The following is a 25096-nucleotide window of genomic DNA, read 5'->3' as shown; positions in this document are numbered from 1 at the left end:
TTCAGAAACTGTCATTAGCACCAATTTCTAAATGAATACCTCTGATAAGTCACAGAATCCTGCCTCTCCACCTACTGTATGTGAAGCTCCCATATAATTTTCTGCTTTGAATCTTGCTCGTGTTTTTATTAAGTAAGATGGGTTTTGATCCTTAAAACAGCCTTGAAATATGAATACTTGGCGCTGTTGGCTTTGTTTAAAAAGGAAACAAAATCCCCCAAACTGAATCCAAATCGAGGGCTGCACATTCAGCTATCGCTGCGAGGAGCCTCGCGCGTCCGCTGCTCTGATTATTACCTTGACACCAGAAACAGGAGGGTCTGTAATCCTTGAAACAGCTGACATTTGAAGCGCTGATTCTTCCTGTGCTTTGAGTTAGTCAGTCCTTGATCTCTGTGCCTGGCATGCAAGCCTGGCTTTCACTGAAACCTGACCTCATGGTCCCTTCTTCTGCAGCCCTGTTTGTCTTCTGCCATTCAGAAATGTGCAGCTTCTGTCCTCAGGACTCTGAATTAGAGCTGCACGGGGTCAAAGGAGCAAACAGGAGAGTTGTCATTATTGGATCCAATGCCTGCCCTTGATTTATGTGTCCTTGTTTTTTTTTTTTTTAATAACAGTTACAAAATAAGAATGTTGCAAGACATTTTTTAAGCAAACCTTTCCCCTGCAAGGTGACACTGGCTTTCCGTGATCTCTAATGCACGACTGCTTCACCTACAGGTACAGACGTTTGTGCTCCCTTCCTTGCAAAGCCAGCCTGGGATTTGAAAGTCAAGTTGGTTTCTTTCTTCTCTCCCTAATATGTCTTCTGCCATTATGGGGCCTCTGAAGAGCACATTAAGTCCATATTTACCCCTGTGCAATCTAATTAACTTCCAGAATAACTGTGCAGGTGTAACTGAGATCTCAGTTTGAAGGCAGCTTTGCTCCACTTATTATAATTGAAGGAACTGTTTGGCCAGCAGCATTTCTATTAGTAGTAATCCTGTTTGAAAAGGAAATAACTTAGTTGGGCTTTTGGACTGCATTTGTAGGAATGCCAGCCAGAATTGCATAAGTGAATGCGTGTATATCTGCTTACCTGTAAATAGAAGCTAACTTGAGCTGGAAATCACATGTACAATAAACATGTAATCCTGATGCCATTGCTACAAATTCGTTTCCCAGGGCAGAGCTACGGTTTCAAGAGTCCATTTCAGTGCTTTATTGTTTTGAAGGTTTGAACAGTGCTGGTTGTTCGCTTTTGTGCATCACATGTAGTTCCAGCTAGGTGAAACCTGCTGAGTATTTAACGACTTGTTCAGCTTGAAACAGAAGCAAATAGAGGGAAATACCGTGTTGTAGGAAGAGAAGTACTCCAGATAAAGATTTTTTTTTTTGCTGTTCTAGATTCTGTTACTCTGTTGTATCTGTTATTTTAGATTTTTTATATTAGTATTTTCAACTGCAGGAATTTGTGATGTTTTTAATCAAACTGTGCTACAGGTTAGATGAAAGTGACAGCAGTAGCTTGAACATAATGAATATGTTCAATAGGAACAATACATGCAGTTTTTTTGTTTACTCTGTTCCAACTTGAATCACTTTTCACTATTCTAAGATGTTAGAAGCACATTTTTTTCCTCTGGGGATTTACAGTTTCTCTTAGTGTTTTGATTACTTGTGAATAATTTGATAGAAAACCTCTTGCATATGTGCCTGTGATGTACAGTGTCTAGCTTGGATTTGGTTTTTGACTGATCCCTAATAGCTCAAGTTACTGTATACAACAAAAAAACATTTGTAATGCTGTCAGACAGGAAAAAATCTCTCTTCTGCAACTTGACTCAAATTTGTTATGTGTACAGCTCCATGAAGTTCAATAGATGTAAATACAGATTAATTATTTAAAAAGTAATAGGAAGGAATGAGCTTCCAAACATGTAGTGTTTAATTATTTAAAACCTGTAATGGAATTTCAACCCTCGCACATACCTCAGATCTCTCATTGTGCTTGGACAAGTGCCTGAGGTTAACTGGCCTGTCCCCACCTCCCAGTCATCTCCCCTCCTATATCACAGGGTGATAAATGTGCCTGGTGGATGTGAAGAACAGTCAATATTCTCAGTCATGTCTACTAGTAAATATGCTATACTTAACTCTGTCTTCCTTTCCCCCATTACTATATTGCATCGTGCAATAAGCCTTTCCCTGTAACATTTCATGTAACGAGACATGTACAAGTGCACAAATGTCCTCATGTCTGTACCTAGCCACAGAGGACCACATCCTAAAGTCAGGGCTTGGGCAAAGCCCCTCGTGATTTCTGATCCCACAGAGTGGAAAGACCCCCATGGTAATGTTGCGCTTTAGTCGCTTGATGGTGGTGGTTCAAGGCATCCTCTGTATGTGATTGATTGTACTGGACATTGTACACACATGTAGGACAACGTGATTCCCATTTCAAAAACTCATGCTCTAAGTGGGCTAGTCAGATAAGGGGAAGCCTTCTTCCCATTTTAAAAGGAGGATCAAAGACACAGACTGAAAATAAAGAACACACAAGCCTCCCAGCTTTAGAGACCTGCCTGAGCTTACCCTCCCTTCACTCCCTCTGCAATGAATGAAGAGAGAGAGTTCTGCTGGGACCAGTTCAGAGCCTTAGTTAGGTTCCTGCCGTGATGCATCCTCCTGAGATGCCTACCTCTGTCCACAGACCTGAGCCAGGCAATCAAAGTAAACTCCTAAAATTGGGCCATCCGGATTATTTCACTGCCTACCCTCCCCCTTGTCCAAAGTTACTCAGGAGTTTTGTGTTTGCAGGGAACGACTAATGCCAATCCAGCCAGTCCCCTCTCAGCACCCTAGCTATGTAACCTTCCTTCTTTTACTACTGTAAGTCACTGGATGAGGAGCGCTTGACCTGGGGTGGGTGTTAAAATAAATTTAAAGAAAAGCCCTTAAAAGAAAGGCAAACACTTCAGTTGCAGTGAACAAATGCACAGTTAGGAGTCTTTGTATGTAATGGCTCCTGGTCTTCCTTTGCCAGCCAGATCTCAGCTGGTTCGATGAGGAATATTTCCAGTGCTGCTCTACCCTGTGAAATCGTCATCAGAGGGAGTTTTGTGGGAAGACCTAGGGAAGGAAAAGGGCTGGAGACAGTAAGACAGAGTTAGTCTTTTTTGAGGAGGAGTCTAAAGAGCATAACAGTCTCGAGAGCCTTGCTTGCAATACACTTGCAGGGTGAGGGTTTAAATACATTGATTTCTTTTGTCCTGGTGTGCAGCTTCCATGTAGCTACTTCGTTGCACATGTCATGCAATGAGAAAATCATCTGCATGATCTTGTAAGTGTGAAAGGGGTTGTTATGATGCATTTACATAATAACATTATGCAGTTGCAGTGTTCATCATACGTAGAGGCAAGGAATGAGTGCCATCTACAGTAACACAATGCATTACTAAAAGGTCCTCTGTTATGGTGTTCTTTACCAAATAGCGCGTCTGATGCCTTCTGCTGTAGTGTACCCTCCTTGGTGAGAGACTAGTACTTTGTGCCAAATTCAACTCTCAGTTACATGGTTCAAATAGAAAAAACAACACTGGCTTCAGTGGAGTTATCCCAGATTCATCCCGGGGTTACTAAGAATAGATTTGATTTATGTAAATAGCCGGGTGTCAGGTACGCTCCAGTGCTAAACACTTTCTAAACAGAGGGATAAGTAAGACATATTCTCTCTTTTCATCTGAGTAGAAAAGACCTAGTGGGACTTTTTTTCCACATCCATACCCTGCTTAGAAAGAGGTAGGTGTGAATCACCAAGGAAAAGGGTGCATTTTCCATTACTTGAGAAACAGCAAATGTTTTGAGCCTGATAAAAGCATCATAGGGCGCAGCGGAGTCCGTGAAGGGCTGGCCTTCCCTCCCACAGGCACTGGTCACAAGTAAAGCTCATTGCTGCCTGCCACCCTTGCAGCCAGCAGGTCCTGTCAGAGGAAGCCTGGCTTCACAGTAGGAATGTTCTTAGTAAAACAGGAGGGGCATTAGCAGAAGAAGACAAGGAAGTTTTCACATATATTGGTTCACCATATGTTTGGCTCTAGGCTGCAGTTTCAGACCTTTATAGCTCCTCATTTATTATTTTTAAGGCTAAAATCTTGGAAAACAGTGGTTTAAGATAGCTAGGGACCATAATAGTCATGGTAAATCCTACCTACCAGAGACAGAGTAATTTTTTTTCTTTTTTCTTTTTTCTTTTTCTTTTTTCTTTTTTCTTTTTTTTTCTTTTTTCTTTTTTCTTCCTTCTTCTTTCTTTTCTTCTTTCTTCTTTCTTTTCCTTTCTTCTCTCTTTTCTATTTTTCCCTTTCTCCTTTCTCCTCTCCTCTCCTCTCTTCTCCTCTCTCCTCTCCTTCCTGCAGACTGTTGCATTCCCCATCTCTTCTTTTCCCTGGCCCTTATTTCAGTCTTACTTGCTCCCTATGGGAGTGCCCAAGAGTGAGCCTAACAGTTGCTCAGAATAAGCCTCTCTCCACTGGTGATTTTGTGCTAATAGAAGGGGGAAGGGGAGCTGGGTCTGTACCAACGGGTTCTGGGTTTCAGCCAGGATCAGTGCCTCACAGCAAGAGAAAGAGGAGGACGCAGAGTGCTTCCTCTGTGCGCGACAGAGCAATTTCCCTTGCTTGGCTTTGTCTTCTCCAGCCCCCAACTCCAGAGGAAATGGGAAAATGAATTCCACTCTCCATGCCCAATCTGCAAGAGATGTGACACGTCTCAGTCCTGGGCTGAAACTGATGTGACACACTTCTCCTTGATCCAGGCAGCTTTTGGATCTGGCTCAGGGTTGTTCTAATCAAATGTGGTTTCCAGAGAGAGGGCTGCTCTTTAAACATATTCTGGGGCACGGAGTGGTGTGTACCATTACCAGCAGCAAAACCAGCAATTCTCAATGTGTGAATCACACGCATTCAAATCTGGAACAGTTTTGACTCCCTTCAAAGCTCTATAGACTAAAACCAGCAATGCTCCTCTTGGAAAGTTTTAATTTATTGCATCCATTTTTACTAACAGTCAAGTCAGTCTTTCTTTAGAATCCTAGAATCATAGAATCGTTTTGGTTGGAAAGGACCTTTAAGATCATCAAGTCCAGCCATTAACCTAGAACTTTCCCTAATCAAGTCAGTCTTTCCCTAACGTTATTTTTCCAAGTAAGCAGCTGATGCAGTCCCTCAAGGATTTTATATGTTTGGGAAAGGTGGGAAAACATGTGCAGGGGGTCTGCCTCAGGTAGACTGTGAGACCCAGCCAGTTCTGCTGCAGCCCACGCTACGGCCATGTATGTGTTAGAGCACAAAGCGTAATGGGTCCTGGCCTGTAAATATTATTGCTGAAGATCCCTGACCTATATAGATAGGTGGAAAAAAGCCATATATATATATGTATCCCAAAGCACCTGGAGGCTTCTGTTCTGTAAGCCTCTTTCTTGTACAAGCATAAATCAGAAAAAACAACACACAAATCTGTGAGGGTTACGCCACTGTAAAATGGCATAGATGAGAGGAAGAATTGGACTTAGAACCCTTCATTACAGGTAAATAAAGATTTCTCAAGGTTTCAGATTGCATTCCTGCTTGCTATTCTACAGACTAACAATATTTCAGATCTGGATTACAGTAATATTCTCTAGACCCAGTAATATTACATTTAAATCTGAGTGTTCAGACTTAATGGCTGTTCAGTGGTGATATTGGTCTCCAGCAATGCCTTAGGCTGAAAGCATCATGTGTTAGCAAAAAACATTAACCTGCCCCTCAAACCTCCTCGTTATTACATTTATACTCCTGTCAGCCAACCTGTGAGCCACTGGAATCATAACAGAGGGGGTTTTATTGTTATTTTTATATTCTCTTGAATATTAAAAAGAAAATACATTGGAGAAAAATACATATAAGATATTACTAGATTTAAATTCTAGACAGATGAGCTACATGGGTTATTTTCCATCTCACAGTGTTACTTTGCTATATGACCAGAATAAAGTTTTGTTTAGAAAAAAAGAGTGAACATGTTTATTCAGATACTGAATAAAAAAGTGAATCAATTAGAGAATATAAATCTTCATCTGGCTTCTGAAGTCATCTGCAGACTTGGTAGCAGGAGATTGTTCAGGGTGATTTGTCGTTTGGAGAGATTTTGGTCACTCAGTGAGTGAGATACTATTTGAGGCTAGTAAAGTCCCCCTTTCCTCTTTTACCTTTAAGTTTTCCTGTGGTTAACAAGGTCCATAATTCTCAAAAGAATTTGATAGAAACATTTACAGTGTTAATTGCTGTCAATTTCCCTTTCTTTTCCTCATTGCTGGGTTTGGATGCAGGGAGTGCTGCAAAGCCTGGCACATACAGGCTCTCTTTCCTCAGTGCACTGGCTGACAGCTGCTCTGCAGAAGAAACCTTCTGTGGACAATGTTTGGTCCTGTTCTCGCAAGGAACAGGGACTCTTCAGCCCCTGCACAGGAGTGAGGAGCTCCTGGCATGGCAGCAGTGCTGACCTTGTTGTCTGTCTCCTGAAGAGGGACTGGCAGCGGTTCTCAGCCTGGGCACTGGTGGGACCCCACAGCTTGGGTACCCCAGGGATGGAGAAGCTGCCTCCTGTAGCTGAGCATGTGGAAATGTAAACTGTGCAGAAGGTTCTCAAGGACATGGAGGTAAATGTCCTCCTGAGGAAAGAAATGCATTTCCACTCTCTGAGGGAGAGGAAGGACATGTATTTCCTAGTGTGACCTTCCCCTGCTGCCCTAAAGAGACGGCAGGCCCTGGACACCATGAGAAAGTATTTCGAAGCCCCAGAAATGTTTTTCCAGCTGCTAGCTTTGATTTCTTTCCTTTGCCTTCCTGAATATTCAAAGCCGACAGTTCTTTCCCTGTTCTCAAGGTGTTTATGACGCTTCTCATTACCGACACTTTGCACGACTTTAGTGGCAGCAGTTTGAGGAGGTACATTTGTGTCATCTTTAGGAAGAAGCGAAGCTCTCACTGTGGCACTAATGGCACTAACAGCTTCAGGGTAATAAAGCAAAACCTCCTGTTGTGGAAAGGCACATGCTGTAGTTCACAGAGACTCCCAGCTTCACCTGCTCGATGTAGTTCTTGCTTCTGGCTGCTCAGTTTTTCCCGAGATCATTTCAGGACCAGGGGAATTTGAGAAGGTACATCATGGGCAGTCTTGGCCTGGAAATCAAGTGTCAGAGGTCAAGGTGACTAGTGCCCACGTAATGCGAATCAAACTGCTTGCCTGACCAGCAAATACATCTGTGACACTGGTCTGCCAAGCTGGCTTCTCCCACTGCCACCCGCAAGCTAAGGGCCATGAGGGCCATGGTGGAGACAGTTGACTCCACAGATCCCTACCCTTGAATTAGGCTCGCCAAGGAGGAGGCTGGAGACACACTTGAATGGTCTCCTGCCAGAGCAGGTTTAGTCTGGAAGAGGAACAGCCTCTTGGCCTTTTTGTGTGGGCACACCACCATGCAAATGTTGGGCTACTGCTTGCAGATCTGTGGCAGCTGTCTGATGAGCTTGAGGCTTGATGGGAGCTTGAGAGTGGAGCTTGGGACTTGATGGCTTGAGCCAAGGTTTGCTCTGCCCCACGGTCTCTTGCATGACATAGTTATGCTCAAAGGCCAATGGACTTGCAGTGAGACGAGGTTTCTCAGGGCCTGCATTACCCTTGGAAAGACCGTTCAGGCTTAGGTGTTCTTTAGGCTTTTCTGAAATGTGAGTCTTGGTGAGACAGATTGTTTGACCTGCTGAGGGCGTTTAACCCCCCACATCTCTCTCCCCCTCTTGCCCTCCTTTTATCTTCTGCATCATATTAATTTTATTTAGGACTTTTGTCACTGCTGGAGTGGTGGCGTTAGCCAGTACTGAAACAGCAGTGCAATGTGCCCTGTAATCAGCTCTTGTATAGTACAAGTGTAAAAACACCACATTAAGGATTTTAAGGTTTAAATGCTGTTATTGTCCCATTTTGTGTTATTTCAGCCAGGAAGGTTTCTGGGGAGGAGAACTTCCCTCTTGGCAAGCCCCACCTCACACTACATTCATTTTCCCTGAAGTTTCGCCCACCATATTGTGGGCTTCACCAGTGGTTTCAGATCCAAAGTTCCTCCTGTGGTTTCAAAGCCTCAGACTGAAGCTGAAAACACAGAGCTCAGCTGTTTATATACAAAATCAGAGATGTAGCCACTCTGATGAAACAAGACCCAACCTGGATTTCCACCGGGCATTAGCATAACTTACATTTGTTGCTTTTGGCTGGGAATATTAGAAAGCCCCCCAACACAAAGGAACGCAAGGGCTTTGAAAAGACTATGTTTTCAATACCACAGATGACAACTGCAATGATTCAAGAAATGAAATCAATTTATCATTAGCCATTAATTACCAAATAGCTCTATTTTCTCCTTATGCTTCATGTAGCTTAGACTTTTGCATAATTAAGATGAAAAATGGAGACAGAGTGAGTCTTGCATTTAAATGACATAAAGCCAGTATTCGCTCCTCAGAAAACTATGGTAAAGATTTTTGGGAGGACAAGAAGTTTAGGAGGGTTACATCAGGGAAAGGCAAAGCAAGCAAGCAGGCAAGCTTTGGTCTCTTTTAAACAGAGAGAAACTTGTCACAGGACAGTTTTAAGTTGTAGGCAACTGCCGTGTTCTGTTTTGTCAACTGTTTTTGCACAAAGCTCCAAACATTGTAAAAATCTGTTTTCCTTCACACCTAGCATCACTACGAGCTATATTGTAACCACATTCACAGTGTGTTAGAGCCTGCCTCGGGGTTCCTTCGCAGCGGGTTTCAGCTGGAATGATATGGGTTTTTTTATGTTTTGTAATAATCACTCCATTCAAATGGAACAATCATTATAAAAAAATATCACAAGCCATCTCGGACAGAAAAATCCTACCACAATAAACATGCTGAATGTCTTGCAATAAGCGCATTGAAAATGGTGATCGAGGCTGGGTAACTGCTTGGAGCCACACTTTGGATTATGCCTGTTACTAGGATTGTTTGACATTTGGTGGTGAAAGAGCATCAATTCCCAGTCACGACAGCTGAGGCAGGGACTTGATCGCAGTTGTCTTGAGAGTATATGCTGTGAACTGCCCTCCTCCTTTGGGGACAGTCTGCATCCCTGCCAGGGACCCCCAGACCAAAGCCCCCTGCCCCATGGGCTAACATGCAGCGGCTGCGGTGCTGGGCACACAGACCCGTGTGTACCCTGCTCAGGCACTGGCCATGCCCTGGGCTACCCAGTCCCTCTCGGGAGGAAGCCTGAGCAGATCCAGGGTGAGCATTTTGGAGGAGGATCAAGTAGGGAAACATGGGACACCTTGGTGAGTGGCAGCCAGTTTTGCAACTTCTGGCGAGGGCTGCACTCACTCCATCACTTGGTGCAGGGTGCTGGTAGCTGAATACCTTTTGTGATAACTCAGTTAGCTGGGAAAAAAGCACAACAGCATTAGGATAAGCAAAAAAGCCTTTAAATTATGAATTTCAGTTTCATTATGCTGATTATCGCTAACCTCTCAAAGGAGTTTGTAATTTGCCATTGTCTCTGGGTGAAACATGTTCCCTTCCTCTTCCTCACTCTGACCCCATGCATCTGAGCGGAGCACGGCCGTGTCCTTCTGCAGATCTTCACCTGCTCACCTTCCCAATCAGCATGGCAGGGTGCCTACCTTGCACTTCTTAATATTCATCCTTTTTCTGACTCAGGAAACGCTAAAAGGGAACTTCAGTGCCTTGGAACGATCTTTATGTCAAACAAATCTCCGTGTGTGTGCTAATAGCTGAGTGGCACCTTCCCAGCCCAGCAGCGGCTTTGCTTCCCCAGGGGCAGCTCTGCGGGGGGGGGCCCTCAGGAGGTGAGCGGGGCAGGGGGTGAAGAGTTGGTACAGACCTCCGAGCTGATGTTTGCAGGAGGGGTCAGTCTGACCCAGAGCCCCACTGGGGCCGCGGCTTCTCTGTGTTCACAAGCATTGAATTACGTTAACGTTCAAGGTACAGCTCTTGCCCCAAAGTTTCTCCATGCTTGGTCATGCAGCACGCTGCAGAGATGGGGCCATGGCAGGGGATGTAGAACTGTGGGCAGGATCTACGTGGGGATTTGTTTAGATATTACCATTACCTTTTAGGTGACCTGCTCCAAAGAGGAGCCTTGGTGGTGGATAAATGGAGGAAAGCAGGGAGGGAGCAGGCAGCCACATTGCCCAACAAGCTGGGGGAGCTGGCGAGGACAGCTGAGAGAGGTTTCATGCTCCTTTGCCTTTTAAAGGTAGTTAGGCACATAGTCCTTCAGGACACACAGATCTGGGTTTCTTTCCTTCTGATACACTGAATTTTTCCCTGGTGTCCTGCTGGGAGTGCTTCACAGCCTTGCGCAGGGGCCCAGGTGGCAAGGTGCCTTGGTGTCCACGCTGCAGCGGCCACTGGGTGATCTGCAAAGGGTCTGACTGAGCTGTGTGTAAGAGCACTAGTTGTGACTCATTTGGCTGTTTACTAGAAACCTCTGCATGTGTGTTTCAAGCCACTTCCTAATTTCTAGATTGCTGCTGTGTCCAATGTTTGGCAGGCTTCAAAAAACTTGAGCCCTTTCTGAAAAACATATGGCTGGTGTGTCGGGTTCTCGATTGGCTGCAAGAGAGGAGCATGTGCAGGGGCGGGGGGGTTGTCTTCTCACCTTGCAGCTTTTGGGATGGAGTGGGAGCCTCTGCCTCCACGCCTCGCACATGCTGGGTGGGTGGCAGGGCCAGAAACTGCAGCGAAGGGCCTGGGACACAGTCTGGGCTAAAATGAAAGGCAGCCAGGGCCAGAATGGGCTATAGGAAATGTGCAGTGGCATCTGTGAAGCCAGAACATATGCCTGAGCATGTATGAAGAGACAGCAGTTGGATACCACAGTGGCAAAAGGGAATAGAAACTATCCAGCAAAGTTGAATACATGTATTTTATGCTAGGAAGCGAGGCTTTGATAATCTTCAGTCCCATGTTTCAACATCCTTGATAAGTCCCTGGTCCTCAGGATGCAATGCAGCCCTCCCTTGCGCAAGGTGTCCCACGACCACGTTCTCCTGAGCAAGGAAAGGGACTTCATTAGTCTCCCTCTGGTTCTGGAGAAGCTGAAAAGGGACTGGCTTTGCCCTAGTGACCCCTTTCTGTCCTCTCACTAAGCTTTACCAGGGAGCTGATATTAGTCCCAAACACTGCGTATAAGGCACAGGCTCTCTTTCACCGCAGCGGTGGTGTTTGCACGTTAGTCGTTCCTGGTTTCTCTTGGGCTGATACCTCCACAGAGAGATTTTTAGCAAATGTATTTCTTAAAGAAGTAGTGTCTGATACTAGAGGTTAGCAGTACACGCACTAATGGGTGAACTTTGTGCCTGCATTTCACAGCCAATTAAAGTATTAATTACCCTGTGCCTAAAGCCCAAGCATGGCCCTTTTAAGCGCAGCAGGATGCCTGTGTTGTGCCCGCGGGGAAATCTCGTGGCCACGTCTGGACTCCACTTTGGACGTTTCTATCAAAATAAAGATACAGATGCCAACAGGAATGGCTTTTTTTCCCTCTTTGTATTAGAGAAATCCGAGCGTTACAGGATCCCTCGGTCCTGGCTTCCTCGGTGTTCCCGTATTGGGTGCAGTAATGTTTCTGCTGATGCAGTGTCTTCTGAGTCGTCTCCTGGTGTAGATTGCTGCGTGTTTCACAGGAAAGCGGATGAATGATATCAAGTCATTGAGCTTATAAGTAGCACACTGGCAACCCGCCACTAAAATATAAATACATTAAATGTACTGAAGGAAATGTTCATTCTGTTGTTTAGTATTGGACATGCCCCAGTTAGGTAAATTTAATCTTCTTGAGGGTTGTTGCATTACAGCTGAATGAGATAGGCAGTTATCTTATTACTGATCTTTCTGTCATTCAGAGTTTGTGTTCTGGCATTCGTGGTGTGAAGCGTGCTTGCCCAAGAGCGGTCCTAGGAGTATTTTCCAAGGGAGATGAAGGTGCATAGGGGATCGGTTAGCACCTTGCAAGGTTTGACCCTTTGTCTTGGAAATGTTTGTGCTCCTTGTCAGTCACGCTGCTACCAGTCCCACCTCCTCTTGGGCAGAAATGTACAAAATGGTTGCTTTGCCTATTTTTGTTAGGAAATGTCTGAAACTCAGCCTCACGGCATTTATTTTCTTCCTGTGTATTTGTGCTGCAGTTCCTTCCAAAATCCCTGGCCGTGCCGCTGCTCCTGTTGAGGTCAGGGGCAAGGCTTGCTGCCGACCCCACGGTGAGCGGAGGCCGGCGTTAAGTGTCAGACCCAAAGCCAATTGATTGCGTTAAAGAGGTGTCTCTTTGTGTTTTTCCACGGGTGCTGGGTCAGGCCCTCTGATCGTGATCCTGCAGCATTAACTCTTGTGACTAATCCTGCTGAAGCCCAGGGAGCTACTCCTGTGCGTAAGCACTACCAAATCCAATGCGCAGCATTAACAACAGTTAATGTTAAATGTGCAACAGTTGAGCTCCTCTCTTGGTTGTTCGGTGAAGGGAAAGGATGAGGCAGGAAAAGGGAAGCAGAAGGAATAAATGAACAGAGATTTTAAGCTGGTTGTGAAGAACGACGATGTTCTGTATGGAATGCAAGTACTTAAAAAATTAAGACATTGGCTGTGTGTTTTACAGATAAGAAAATGTTATTTTACTGAACGGAAAGATATATATGTTTCACCTGAACTAATCAGCGTAGGCTTTTAGAAGTCTGTAATTACTCTGAGCATGTCATTAGTTAGATGTAAAATGAATGATATTGCTCCATTTTATTACCTCTAGTGATATAGCCATTTGTATCATACATTCATTGACCTCATCTTAAATGATCAGTCCTGTAAGCCAGACTTGATTCATTAATTCTTAAGTGACATTTTTTCTCCTCCAGTAATTTCCTCCTCATCGTAGGGATTGTTTTTCTGCCTCTTAGTATGGTATTGTCAGGTGTCATATTACCTGCGTATGACATGCACATTTTATACTTGTATTTTAAATAAGCAGCATACACTGATTGCTTAGATAGACAGACAGATAGAAAGAAAGAAAGAAAGAAAGAAAGAAAGAAAGAAAGAAAGAAAGAAAAAGAAAGAGAAAGAAAGAAAAAGAAAGAAAGAGAAAGAAAGGAAATAATGAAATACATGGATGTAGTAGGTAGACGTTTCTCACTGATGTTAACTTCAACACTTCGAGAGGTTGCATAAAATCAATTAGATAATTATTAGATATTTGGTCCATCCAGGGTGTTCAGAGGAACAGAATCGTTGCCTTTAATTTTGGTGGGTTTAATTAATTTTATCTAGCGATAAAATACACAGAATGGTCTGTGATCGATATGTGAGCGAGGCAGGCAGACCTCAGAGTTTCTTGTACATCAGTGAATTATTGAAAACAGGAGAAATCAGCAGAGGATTTCCAAGCAGAATTTCTAAATATTTTACTGAGGAAGAGAAAATATTTGTTTAGCTAGGAGTGACATAGGAGCCCACTTGAGGTAAACAAATCAATACAGCAATGAAACACTAAAATATTTCAGTGAATTTTTCAACTGATAATTAATAAAATTAAGTTATTACAAGAGATGCCACAAGTTTTTTGGGGGCTCTATTTTTCTTTCAGTCTGTTTAATTAAAGTCATTGAGGAAAGTGACTTTTCCTAGAAAGATAAGGAGGCTGGGTTTACTCTCTCATATTTCTCAGGTGCTTCTTTTGCAGCGGGCTTACAAGTTGGTTTGCTTCCTTTGCCCTGAAGGAAGGGCAAGTCTTAGCTGCACCATCCCAGGACTAAATCAAGGAAGCAGCTGCATCTGCAGTCCTGCCCCATCCCTTACAGCAGCTGCCTCCAAGACTGGTCTACTCCTCATCTTTTCCCTGCAAGCAGACACTGTTTTGGTGGGTGATGGGCTGGGGTGGGCTTCATCCTTCCCCTAGCCTTCCGCAGGAGCCAGCTGGGAGCTCCTGGTACCTCTTTGTGCAGCTCTTGGGGTACACATGGAGACCTCCTGCCTCTTTGCACAGCCCTTGGGGCAAAAGCATACCCTGCAAGTGGCAGAAGGAGCACAGTGGTTTGCATCCTGATTCCGTACATGCAAAAAGATAGCATTTTGTGGCTACAGCAGTGAGCCCGTGATCAAAAATGACTTTAAGGTAAATTCAGCAGCTTTACTGAGTTAAATAGTACCTTATTAACTCACGGTGTAGACTCACAAATTCCCCTTTTGTCTGTTTGGAAAACAGTGGCAAGTCAGAAAATTTCAGGAGGTCAATTATAAAGTGTTTCCATCAGATCATCCTGTGTTGACTTCCCAGGTGGGTGGCAAAACCCACACCCGTGCCAAATACCCAGCATGGTTCAGTGCCCACTGCTGCATGTTTGCACTATTTGCGGTGAGGGGTTGCCCAGCTCCAGTGCTGTCTGCGATGGCCGCTGAGCCTTCCTGCAGGGAGCAGAGGGAGAGCCGATGCCTGGTAAAACCCGGGGGACCTTGGAAGTGGGGGTGCCCCTGCTTTGCCTTCCTCCGTGCACTCCTGCTTCCCGTCCGCCCTGCGCCTTGGGGGGATGCGTGTGCCAGGGCAGCGGAGGAGTTTATCTTGACTCTTCTGTGCATTTGACAGCCTTTGTGTCCACGTTTTTTAGGGCGCTACATCGTCACTGTGTGTTAAATGCAGGGCTGGCCCGGTTTGTAACACATCAGGAAATTTTCTTCCTTGCATGGGGTATCATGCTGGAAATACGCCCGTCCTAATGCCGCACGCATCGAGCAGCACCAGCCCCCCGTCTGCTTTATCTCACGTGGCGCTGTGTCTGTGTGCCCAAGCTAAAAATCTGGGCCCTGCATTCCCAGGCTTCAGAGGTGACTTAATAGTTGCTATTTCTCAAGTAATTATTTAAATGTTGGGATAAAAACTTCTTGGTAGAGGGAGGGAGTGTGTGTGTGAGTGTGTGAATGGGGTGGGGAGGCAGGAGAGGGAATCAGATAGCAACCTGACCAGATAACCAACAGGTTGCAGAGTTAAAATAAACAGGCTAATAGCCATAGCATATAGGGGGTGTGGGGGTGTCTGTATGTGTGTGTGTGTATATATATATATATAGTGAAGATATATTACTGAAAACTCAAAAATGTCACCACTGTTTATATTAAAGGAAAGCTGAGAGTTAAATGAGATGGGTAATCAGATGCCCGACATATGTTGTTTGGAATTGTTTATATGGCCAATAGTTATTAAAATTAATTATGCTTTTAATCCAGTCTTTTCACAATCATATTCTTTTTTTTTTTTTTTTTTTTGTACAAAAGATATAGTCATTTCCAAACAAGCTAATATGGGCTATTTGGAAAAGGCAGAAGAAACAATACCAGGATGTATTCTGACATGGTCATAGGCTCAACATGCAGATAGAAAGCACCAAAAATCTCTGTCAACGGAGTATTTTGAGAACGAATGTAAATGACAAAAATGGTTTCTTTGTGTGTGTAAAATTCTGTCAAAAAAGTAAGGCACTGAAAAATCTGACATCTGTTTATCTGTTTATAGCTATGGCAAGATTACTCATATTAATTCTTGTTTAAAATGCCATATGAAGGAAAGGCATTTGTGCAAACAAGAGTCATATTTGAATTGTAGATCATGTCTTCACCATCTGTGAGAGCTGTTGGTGTTGCAAAATTAATGTGTTAATGAAATCACAATAATTTCTCTGAAGTAATGGATTCTGAAGCCTAGAATGACTATTTTTTGAACTTTGGTGTCTAGTGGTTTACGACTGGGAAAACCTTTCACAGCTTAATTAGTTCTGCAGCCTTACTTTAAAAAAAAATGGCTATGCCTTCACCACACCAATAGTAACACAGAAATGGATTAAATGGAAAGCAGAGAAACAAAACAAGAATGAGCCCGCAATGCAAACTTTTTGCCATAGTATTTGAAAAGTTGCTAAATAGGCCCTTGCTTGCCAAGGAGTTTTACTCAAAGCCACTCGTACACAAGACTGGGCAAACAGCTCAGAAAATAATTCCAGCTTGCCGAAACATCACAGATTGGGACTATTTGAACCTGACCATTTCCACGTTTCTCCTTGGAATGAAGGGCAAGGGATGAATGATGCTTTTTATTTCATGATGGCATTTTAAAATACCACACCCTTTCCAACTTACTATTTGATACTCTTAATAGAATAGTAAATGTTACAGTGTGCTGCAGTTTAGGAGAAATTATTTGCATTCATTTCCAGCAACTTTCTGAGTCCTTTTCCAGTTATCACACTTCTTGTGTAGCATGGCATCCCAGGCGGTATAGGTGTGCTTAAATTACCACTGAGGAGTAATTGCAGCCATACTCATACAGATTTTGTATACTTACATATGCATGTTATAACAGTTTATGCCAGCTGAGGGTTCTTCTCTGTGGTAGGGGTTTAAGATATATAATGTACTGTATAAGGTAGAATTGAGATCATGGGAGACAGAAAAGGGAGTGGCATTCAGTTCACCAATATTTTGGAGAAAAAAAAGGTATAGTTTTCACAAACGTAACTTTTTTCTTTCTGCTAGAAAAATAATGTGAGTATTTAGAAAGCAACTGAGAAATTACTTTTGAAATAACACTATGAAGAGAAGATTGCTTTTCTTACCTGATTTGATTTTATTACTGTGTTGTAGGTATGTGACTGGTGTAAGCACATAAGACACACAAAAGAGTATCTGGATTTTGGGGACGGGGAAAGAAGGCTTCAGTTCTGCAGTGCAAAATGTCTCAATCAGTACAAAATGGACATTTTCTACAAAGAGACACAGGCCAATCTTCCAGCTGGACTGTGCAGTACATTACATCCTCCAGTCGAAAATAAAGCAGAAGGCACTGGGGTGCAGCTGCTAACTCCAGATTCTTGGAATATACCGCTAGCAGATGCTCGGAGAAAAGCCCCATCCCCAGCGTCTGCAGCTGGCCAAATTCAAGGTCCTGGACCATCAGCGTCTACCACTGCCTCTCCGTCTGACACTGCCAACTGCTCTGTCACTAAAATCCCCACACCAGTTCCCAAACCTATTCCCATCAGTGAGAATCCAAATATTCCACCAGTTTCTGTCCAGCCACCTGCTAGCATTGTGCCTCCAATTGGTGTCCCACCTCGCAGTCCTCCCATGGTGATGACAAACCGTGGGCCAGTTCCTCTGCCCATATTCATGGAACAACAAATTATGCAGCAAATCCGTCCACCATTTATTCGTGGTCCGCCTCACCATGCCTCAAATCCTAACAGCCCTCTGTCAAATCCAATGATTCCTGGAATTGGTCCCCCGCCAGGTGGTCCCAGAAGTATCGGTCCCACCTCTAGCCCCATGCACAGGCCAATGCTTTCACCTCATATCCATCCCCCCACAACACCTACCATGCCTGGGAATCCTCCAGGCTTGTTGCCGCCTCCCCCTCCTGGAGCTCCTTTGCCCAGTCTTCCCTTCCCCCCTGTCAGCATGATGCCAAATGGTCCTATGCCTATGCCACAGATGATGAACTTTGGATTGCCATCCCTTGCCCCGCTGGTGCCACCCCCGACTCTACTAGTGCCATATCCTGTCATTGTCCCTTTGCCTGTCCCCATCCCCATTCCCATCCCCATCCCTCACATCAATGACTCCAAACCCCCCAATGGCTTCTCCAGCAATGGCGAAAGCTTCATTCCAAGTACCTCCAGCGAGACACCTGGTGCAAAGCCAACCAATAGCTCTTCATCCCCTCGAGACTCAAAGCAAGGATCATCTAAATCCTCTGACTCATCGCCGAGCTGCTCAGGCCAGTCCCTAAATCAAGCTCAAGTGCTTCAGGAGCACAGTAAAAATGAAGTTGTTGACTTGACTGTCAGACCTAGTAGTCCAGTGAACAGTAAATTTGGTTTCCCCAGTGTGCTACAGGGTCCACAGGACGGTGTGATAGACCTAACAGTAGGCCACCGGTCTAGACTGCACAATGTTATCCACAGGGCTTTACACGCCCAAGTGAAAGTTGAACGTGAACCTAACAGTGTTGTAAATTTGGCTTTTGGTAGCTCAGACAAAAGGAACTGCAGTGACTGCAGGGACAACTGCAGCCCAGTTGACTCAAAATCATTACCGTGCAGTGACGGAGCTCACTGCTGTCCTGTCTCCTTGGCCTCTGGCACGCCGGGACTGGAAGCTGGTGCAGCAGTGTGCAACGTCATTGTGAATGGCACAAAGAGCACGGAGGGTTCCAAGAACCCGGAGCCACCCCAGGAGCCGAAAAAGCCCCAGCCCCCAGAGGAGATGGCGGTGAGTGAGCTGGAGTCCGTTAAGGAGAACAACTGTGCATCAAACTGCCACCTTGAGGGAGATGCTGGCAAGAAGACCGGGGAAGAGCCCCTTGCTGGGGGAGACAAACAGGACCCGAACCTTAACAATCCAGCAGATGAGGACCATGCGTATGCTTTGCGGATGCTGCCCAAGACAGGTTGTGTGATCCAGCCTGTGCCAAAACCAGCAGAAAAGACTGCTATCGCGCCGTGCATTATCTCAACGCCAATACTCAGCACAGGGCCAGAGGATCTGGAGCCACCATTGAAAAGGAGGTGTCTCCGAATTCGAAATCAGAATAAGTAAAGGTTTGTGTAATCACTACTGCCTTCTGTGTGAGTAGAATGAGTATTTTCAGGTATGAGGTCAAACTCGTGTGGCTGTGGCATTTGTGAAACAAGATACAGATCCTGATTTATCAGCACTTTCAGAAAACCATTGGTATTTATGGTTGTTCTTTGTGTTGTATTGGATCTGTACTTGTCAGTACTCCATCCATCAGCAGCCTCATTACACTTTTGCTCACAGAACGTTTTGTGATGGTGCTGGCTGTGAAATTATTGTGTTGTGTATGTCAAAGTCAGTGGTTTTCTGCCTAGGATATGGTTTAGGTCTGGGCCATTAATCTGCTTACTTATTCCAGCTGAGTTACGCAGCAACTCAAGCCTTCATGATGATGATGATTGAAATTGCCCTACAGCATAGCATAGAGCAGGACGACCCAGCTGCTTCCTGCTAGCTCAGATCCAATTGACTTACCAAATGGTCATCTCCAACCATCTTACTTTGGTCTGCCTTCAGACTGCACCCTGGCTTTCAGCTGGGCTGTTCTCCGGGGAGTGAACCCCCTCTCCCTGAGCTTTCCTTCCTTGGGTATCAGTGCTTAGGAACTGCCAGCTGTTTGGGACCTGCCTGCTGTGGCTTATCTCAGCAAGACCTGTGCCATGGGGCTTTACTCTTTTACCTGAGGTATCTGCCTTTGGTGCAAGTCTCCCAACTCAGAAAAGCAGCTGAGGTTTCCCCAGCCCTACGGTATTTATATGTGCGTGGTTCCTGCTAGGGCTGCTAAGCAAGGCAGAGATATGGGTGAGTCCACCAACAACTGTGGCTTGTCCAAGGACAATGCTCCAGAGGCAGGACCCCGCCCCCCGCCCTTAATTCCCTATTCCCAGCCTACTGAATCCCTCTGATAAAACAGCACCTTTGTAAAACTGCTAGTTTAATATATGTCTGTCACTTCAAACCTGTGAGCAAGAAACAAATGTAATTGCATTTGTTTAGATTCACAAGCATGGAGAGCTTCTTTCAGGAAAAGGGAAAATGGTGGGTATTGCAAGAAATCTGTTCAGCAGTAAAATACCGATGGTTTGCTGGGTGTGGCTTGATGACACGCCAGATTTCATTACAATCTGTGGAATATTCTGTAGCCTCCAGTAAATCCCTGTCCCTGGTAGCACAAATAGTGACTGCAGCGGCGCAATACGAATTTTGCCTTGAAGGGCTTGGCACCTACAACCCTAGACAGCAGCGCAGGCTGTGGAATCTGGGCCATTGCAACATCTCCCTGCTCCATCACTGCAGGCAAATTGTACCATCAAAGGTACTGCAGTATAGTCAGGACTCCCTTTTTTATTTGTTAACGCCGTGTTCCCTGTGCTGGCTGCAGTGCCGGAAACATTACGTCCCTTGATCACAAACAGTATTTATTTACTTTCTTTGGTGGACAGAACCATTATTCTTTGCCCTCGGCATATGCTGACACATTTACAAGATACATTTGTAAGAACAGAGGACAACTATAACTTTCTTGGACTAATAACCAACACATACAATAACTCAGAAGTCAAATGAATATTTAAAATCTTTACACACTCCTAGGCCCTGCTAGTGGGGATCCCCCTACGCAGCCCTGAGGTATGGATGGACCATATGTCCCTCTCAGCAGCAGCAAGATCTTTATTGCAAACCCCAGTGTGCCACCTTTGGAGCTTGAAAGATTGTCTCTTCATAAATGTACACATACTTTTACCTATGGATTGTAATTTGATCCAGTGAGAAGGCCACTATTTGAATGTATCCCTTTTATTTAATTCCAGGAGAGCTGTGGTTAACCCATCCTTTCCCACTTTGCTCAAGCTCCCCATAGCTGTGGTTTGTTTCAAGCCAGTGCTAAGAGACTCGCACATTTGTGTGCTGACACTGTAGTCAAAGACAAGCTGGTTCTTAGCATCGGTTTATGCTTGCCCAGACCATCCAGGCTGCAGTAATGCCACCTTTCTAAGGTCCCAATCCCAAGAAGGATTTAGCATCATCCAGAGCCAAAGCCTTAAAACTCAGAGAGAGTTCTGGCTTCACCGAGTTGTGTATTTTTGCCTGCTGACATGATAGATGACATCACTTCATGAATAGTATTTGACAGAGAAAGTGGGCAAACTGAACAAGCTGCATTGAAAAGACAAGAAGGATGCTTTATCACTCAGTATTGTCCTCAGCTCTTTGTATGCTCTAAATGTCAATAATTGCCACTGTGATTATCCTCAGGAATAACCATTTTCCCATTCACCAAGAGTTTTATATATTCCTTTGTCTCAGTGTAAGAGTTGTCTTACAGGAAAGTGTTCAGTTGCCAAGCAAGATTAATCTGACCCAATATAGACATCTGGAATGAAGACACAGAGAGCTAGTTGCCCAAACTCTCTTTAAAATCAACCTAGAGAAGCAGCCACTTCAAAGAGACAGCTGAGCTCATCCTGAAGTCGACAACTAAGACAGCCCAGATGAATTGTGCCCTAGGAGTGCCTGTTTCTTCCTGCTGTGAAGGAAACTTAGGGTGACTGGCACAGACATAGATGTCCCCAGAGACACTGAACATTAAAAAGCCCAGCCTAGTCATCTGCCATGCCTCTGGGTTTTGTGCAATAGCATAGCATGGCATGGTGATGGTTATTAGTCTGTGTTCATGCCCTTCTTTCTCCACAAAAAGAAAAGAAGTAGCCTCTATGCAGAAGAGATATGAGACCAGGATCCTTATGTGCTTCAAGGGAAAGAGGACACCCAAAATATTCTGCAGAAATAAACAGCGTGATAACAGTCTCATTCCAGTGGGTACCTCAGCAAAATGCGGGTGGGTTTTGAGCCTCTCAAGGCACACACAAGTGATTTGTGCAGCTCTGATGATTGATTTGCGGTGAGGACTCTTCGGTTTCATGCAGAGCCCTCCTTTCACTAGTGCTGGTAATAGCCAGTCCAGGGGAGCAGGGGGACTGCTTAGATTTCTGGCCTCCCAGCAGTATGTCTGTGAAGGCTGCACAGGGCTCAGAGCCTGCCAGTGTCTGTACAGAGAGGACGAGCAGGGGGAGCAGAGCATCCGTGCAGCCCCTTACGCCACAACCCTGACCTCCGCCGTTCCCGTGAGTTCCTCCTGCCCAGGCCCGAGGAAGGGCGGAGGTAAAAGCCTGCTCCTTCAGCAGTCTGGTTGCGGGGAGGATCCCTCATGAGAGACTCACAACCTCATAGAAATTCTGCAAAAATACAAAGAGAGTAGGAGCTGCACTAATAATTGTGTTGCCTTGGGCCCTTGGAGGTTTGTATCAATTGCACTGGCAATGCTAACCCAGGAGAAGAAAAAGTCCAGAGAATTGTGTTGTTCTCTCTTGCTCCCCACCTACCCTAATTGGAAAATCTGAACATACTGCCCTAATGTGCAACTTTTCCTGGATTTTATTTCACATCACATTGTATGAAAAGAAGGAAATCAGCCAAATATTTTTACGCTAGAGTTCTGGACAGACAGATTGAATTCGTGTAATAGCAACGTGGACTCTCTAAAAAGGAATCAATGCAAGCGTGACCTTTTCAGGCAAGTTGCCAAACTCTGGATTATTTAATGTACCAATTACTTGATTATTGGAAGTGTTAATCAGCAACATAATCCTTGATGTTAAAGTTTAGCCTCTCCATCAGGATGTGGACTGTCAAGCTGTTCTAGCTTGATGCAATTCGAAGAACCAGCAAAAGATGTCTCAGTGCCAAAGTCCTACTATGATAAAGGAATGAAGCTAGGAAGAATATTCTGTTGAGTGTTATTTTTTCAAGTTTGAGCAACGTGAGCTTCTAAAATTGGCAGTGTTAGTATAGCCTGCCTACATGCTTTACGTCCAAGTGGGATCAGTTTTAACCCTCCAGTTTTGGTGTCAAGGTTTCCTAAAGCAAATCAATGGAAACACTAAGGTCTGCTTGGAGTTAACGTGATAGTTATGGTAAATTAAATTAGAAAATTAAGTGGCACACGCTAAACTCGCAACTAGCTTCTGTGTGTGTGTGTATGTGTGTGTGTTGACTAACCCTATGTTGGGGACAGAAGGGATTTTTTCTGCTTGTGTCAGCAGAATTCTCCCAGAAGTAATGGAAATAGTAGGAGTATGGCCACCTACAGAGCCATCCCGTATGTCCTGGGGTCAGCATCTGCTGAGTTATAGGCCCAAAACTCCAGCTGTCTAGTCACAGAATCACAGAATCACAGAATGTTAGGGATTGGAAGGGACCTCGAAAGATCATCTAGTCCAATCCCCCTGACGGAGCAGGATTGCCTAAGACCATATCACACAGGAACGCGTCCAGGCAGGTTTTGAATGTCTCCAGAGAAGGAGACTCCACAACCTCTCTGGGCAGCCAGTTCCAGTGTTCGGTCACCCTCACCGTAAAGAAGTTTTTCCTCATATTTATGTGGAACCTCCTGTGTTCCAGCTTGCACCCATTGCCCCTTGTCCTGTCAATGGATGTCACTGAGAAGAGCCTGGCTCCATCCTCATGACACTTGCCCTTTACATATTTATAAACATTAATGAGGTCACCCCTCAGTCTCCTCTTCTCCAAGCTAAAGAGACCCAGCTCCCTCAGCCTCTCCTCGTAAGGGAGATGTTCCATTCCCTTAATCATCTTCGTGGCTCTGCACTGGACTCTCTCTAGCAGTTCCCTGTCCTTCTTGAACTGAGGGGCCCAGAACTGGACACAATATTCCAGATGCGGCCTCACCAGGGCAGAGTAGAGGGGGAGGAGAACCTCTCTTGACCTGCTAACCACACCCCTTCTAATACACCCCAGGATGCCATTGGCCTTCTTGACCACAAGGGCACACTGCTGGCTCTAGTCCCTACATTGTAGTCGTAAAAATATACAACATGCAGAATGCTCCAGTTCAGAGCAGCAGTAATATATATCCTACTGTGAGCTCCCCTGCTCATAATGGTCCAGCACTAGATTTCCTGCTCTGGTCAGGATTCCTGAGGCAAGAGGCATAGCTATTAACCTCCCTTTCTGCCTTAAGAGTTTTTATCGCTCCCCTGTCACTGTAGCATCTATCTACCAGCATCTTACCCTGCCCTCCTTACTCTGATCAGGATAGAATTTGACCTTAAAGGTATACTTGAAAACAGATTTTACATATTTAAACACATTTTTATGCTAATCATCATCTTCATTGACACAGTACTATGGGCCAAAGCCTTAGCTAATTTTAACTGAATATAGTTCCACTGGTGTTGAACTAATTTAAATGAGCAGAGTAATTGGACTCGTATACTTAACACCTACTCTTCTGGTTCAGAAGTTTTCCTTCACCTGGATTCTTATGACCCTATAGAAATTTTCCATTTATCTGAAGGGGGAGAGGAGAGACAACACCACAAAGCTTTAAACACATTTGCTTGGAACTGAAGCTTTGCCCTTGAGAGTTGCTTGGCTCTAGCAGTGTGATCTTACGTTTCAAAATTGCCTGTGTAGCTTCTCAGATACATTAAATCAGAAAAAGGATTTCCCAGGGAAAAAAAAAAAAAAAAAAAGAAAAAGAAAGGTTCTCAAAATGGTGAAGTATAAAATGACATACTTCCAGAGTGGCTTTCAGCTCCCACATCTCGCTGCTGGGGTGTGGGAGCGCTAACTTCCATCTCAGTGACAGTAACAAGCAGGCTCGTGGTATGCTGCCGTAGATCAGTGCACACTTTAAATCAAAGGAACAAGTGCTGATTTCTGATGGATTCCTCCTGCTTTTCTATGAAACCTCATAGGGCATGTTTCAAATATGAAATCTGATTTTTGAACCCAATTTAGAAAATAGCTACACCTGGTCTGATTTGCAAAGGTAGTGAGAATCTAGGGCTGCTGGCAAACAAAACACAGGGCCAGAACTTCAGACAGCAAAAAATGCTGTAGCTCGATTGACAGACCCAGAGAAATTTGCAGACCCTGTGGCTCCTGGAGGCTGTAGCTTACCTGACAGCTCCCAGGACCTGGGACCACTGACTTCAGAGATCACTTTGGTGCTTACTTGCCCTTATTAGTTTAATTGTCTTGTGAAATGAAAATTATTTGAATTGAAATAAACATCTTAGCCATGCCATTCCTTAAGCTGGTACAACCCATGTTCATATTGAAACGACGAGTTACTCATCATTCTTTGCCAGGCTTGAAAGACTGACTAGGCACCTTCATACATATAAGGCCTAATGCTCCTCTTATTTAAGTTGGTGCAAAGCAGATTTGGCTGCATTCAAAAGCGTTAAGTGTAAAACGGGCATAGGAGGGACTCTAGCTCTCCACCAGTATGTTTTTGTGCTGTCAAGCTACCAAAGTCAGTGGCACAGGGAAAGTTTATGCCGGGAAAAAAAGCACAACTCATGATTAAATAGAGAGTCCCTAGCAACAAAGACTATAGT

General features: G+C 44.6%; 1 protein-coding gene across 2 annotated transcripts in view; it reads left to right on the top strand.

The window, feature by feature from the left end:
• SOBP (sine oculis binding protein homolog) overlaps window positions 1-25096 on the top strand; it is a 122822-nt gene that overhangs the window by 85601 nt on the left and 12125 nt on the right. For both annotated transcript variants that reach the window (XM_068398150.1, XM_068398140.1), the window contains one exon: window positions 16737-18691. In XM_068398150.1, coding sequence (XP_068254251.1) covers window positions 16737-18689 — 1953 coding nt within the window. In that variant the 3' untranslated portion in view covers window positions 18690-18691. The remainder of the gene's footprint in view (window positions 1-16736; window positions 18692-25096) is intronic.

The sequence above is a fragment of the Nyctibius grandis genome, chromosome 1 (assembly GCF_013368605.1).
Source record: "Nyctibius grandis isolate bNycGra1 chromosome 1, bNycGra1.pri, whole genome shotgun sequence".
NCBI classification, from domain to species: Eukaryota; Metazoa; Chordata; class Aves; order Nyctibiiformes; family Nyctibiidae; genus Nyctibius; species Nyctibius grandis.
Note: the sequence above shows the minus strand (reverse complement) of the source record. Positions and strands in the feature narration are given on the sequence as shown.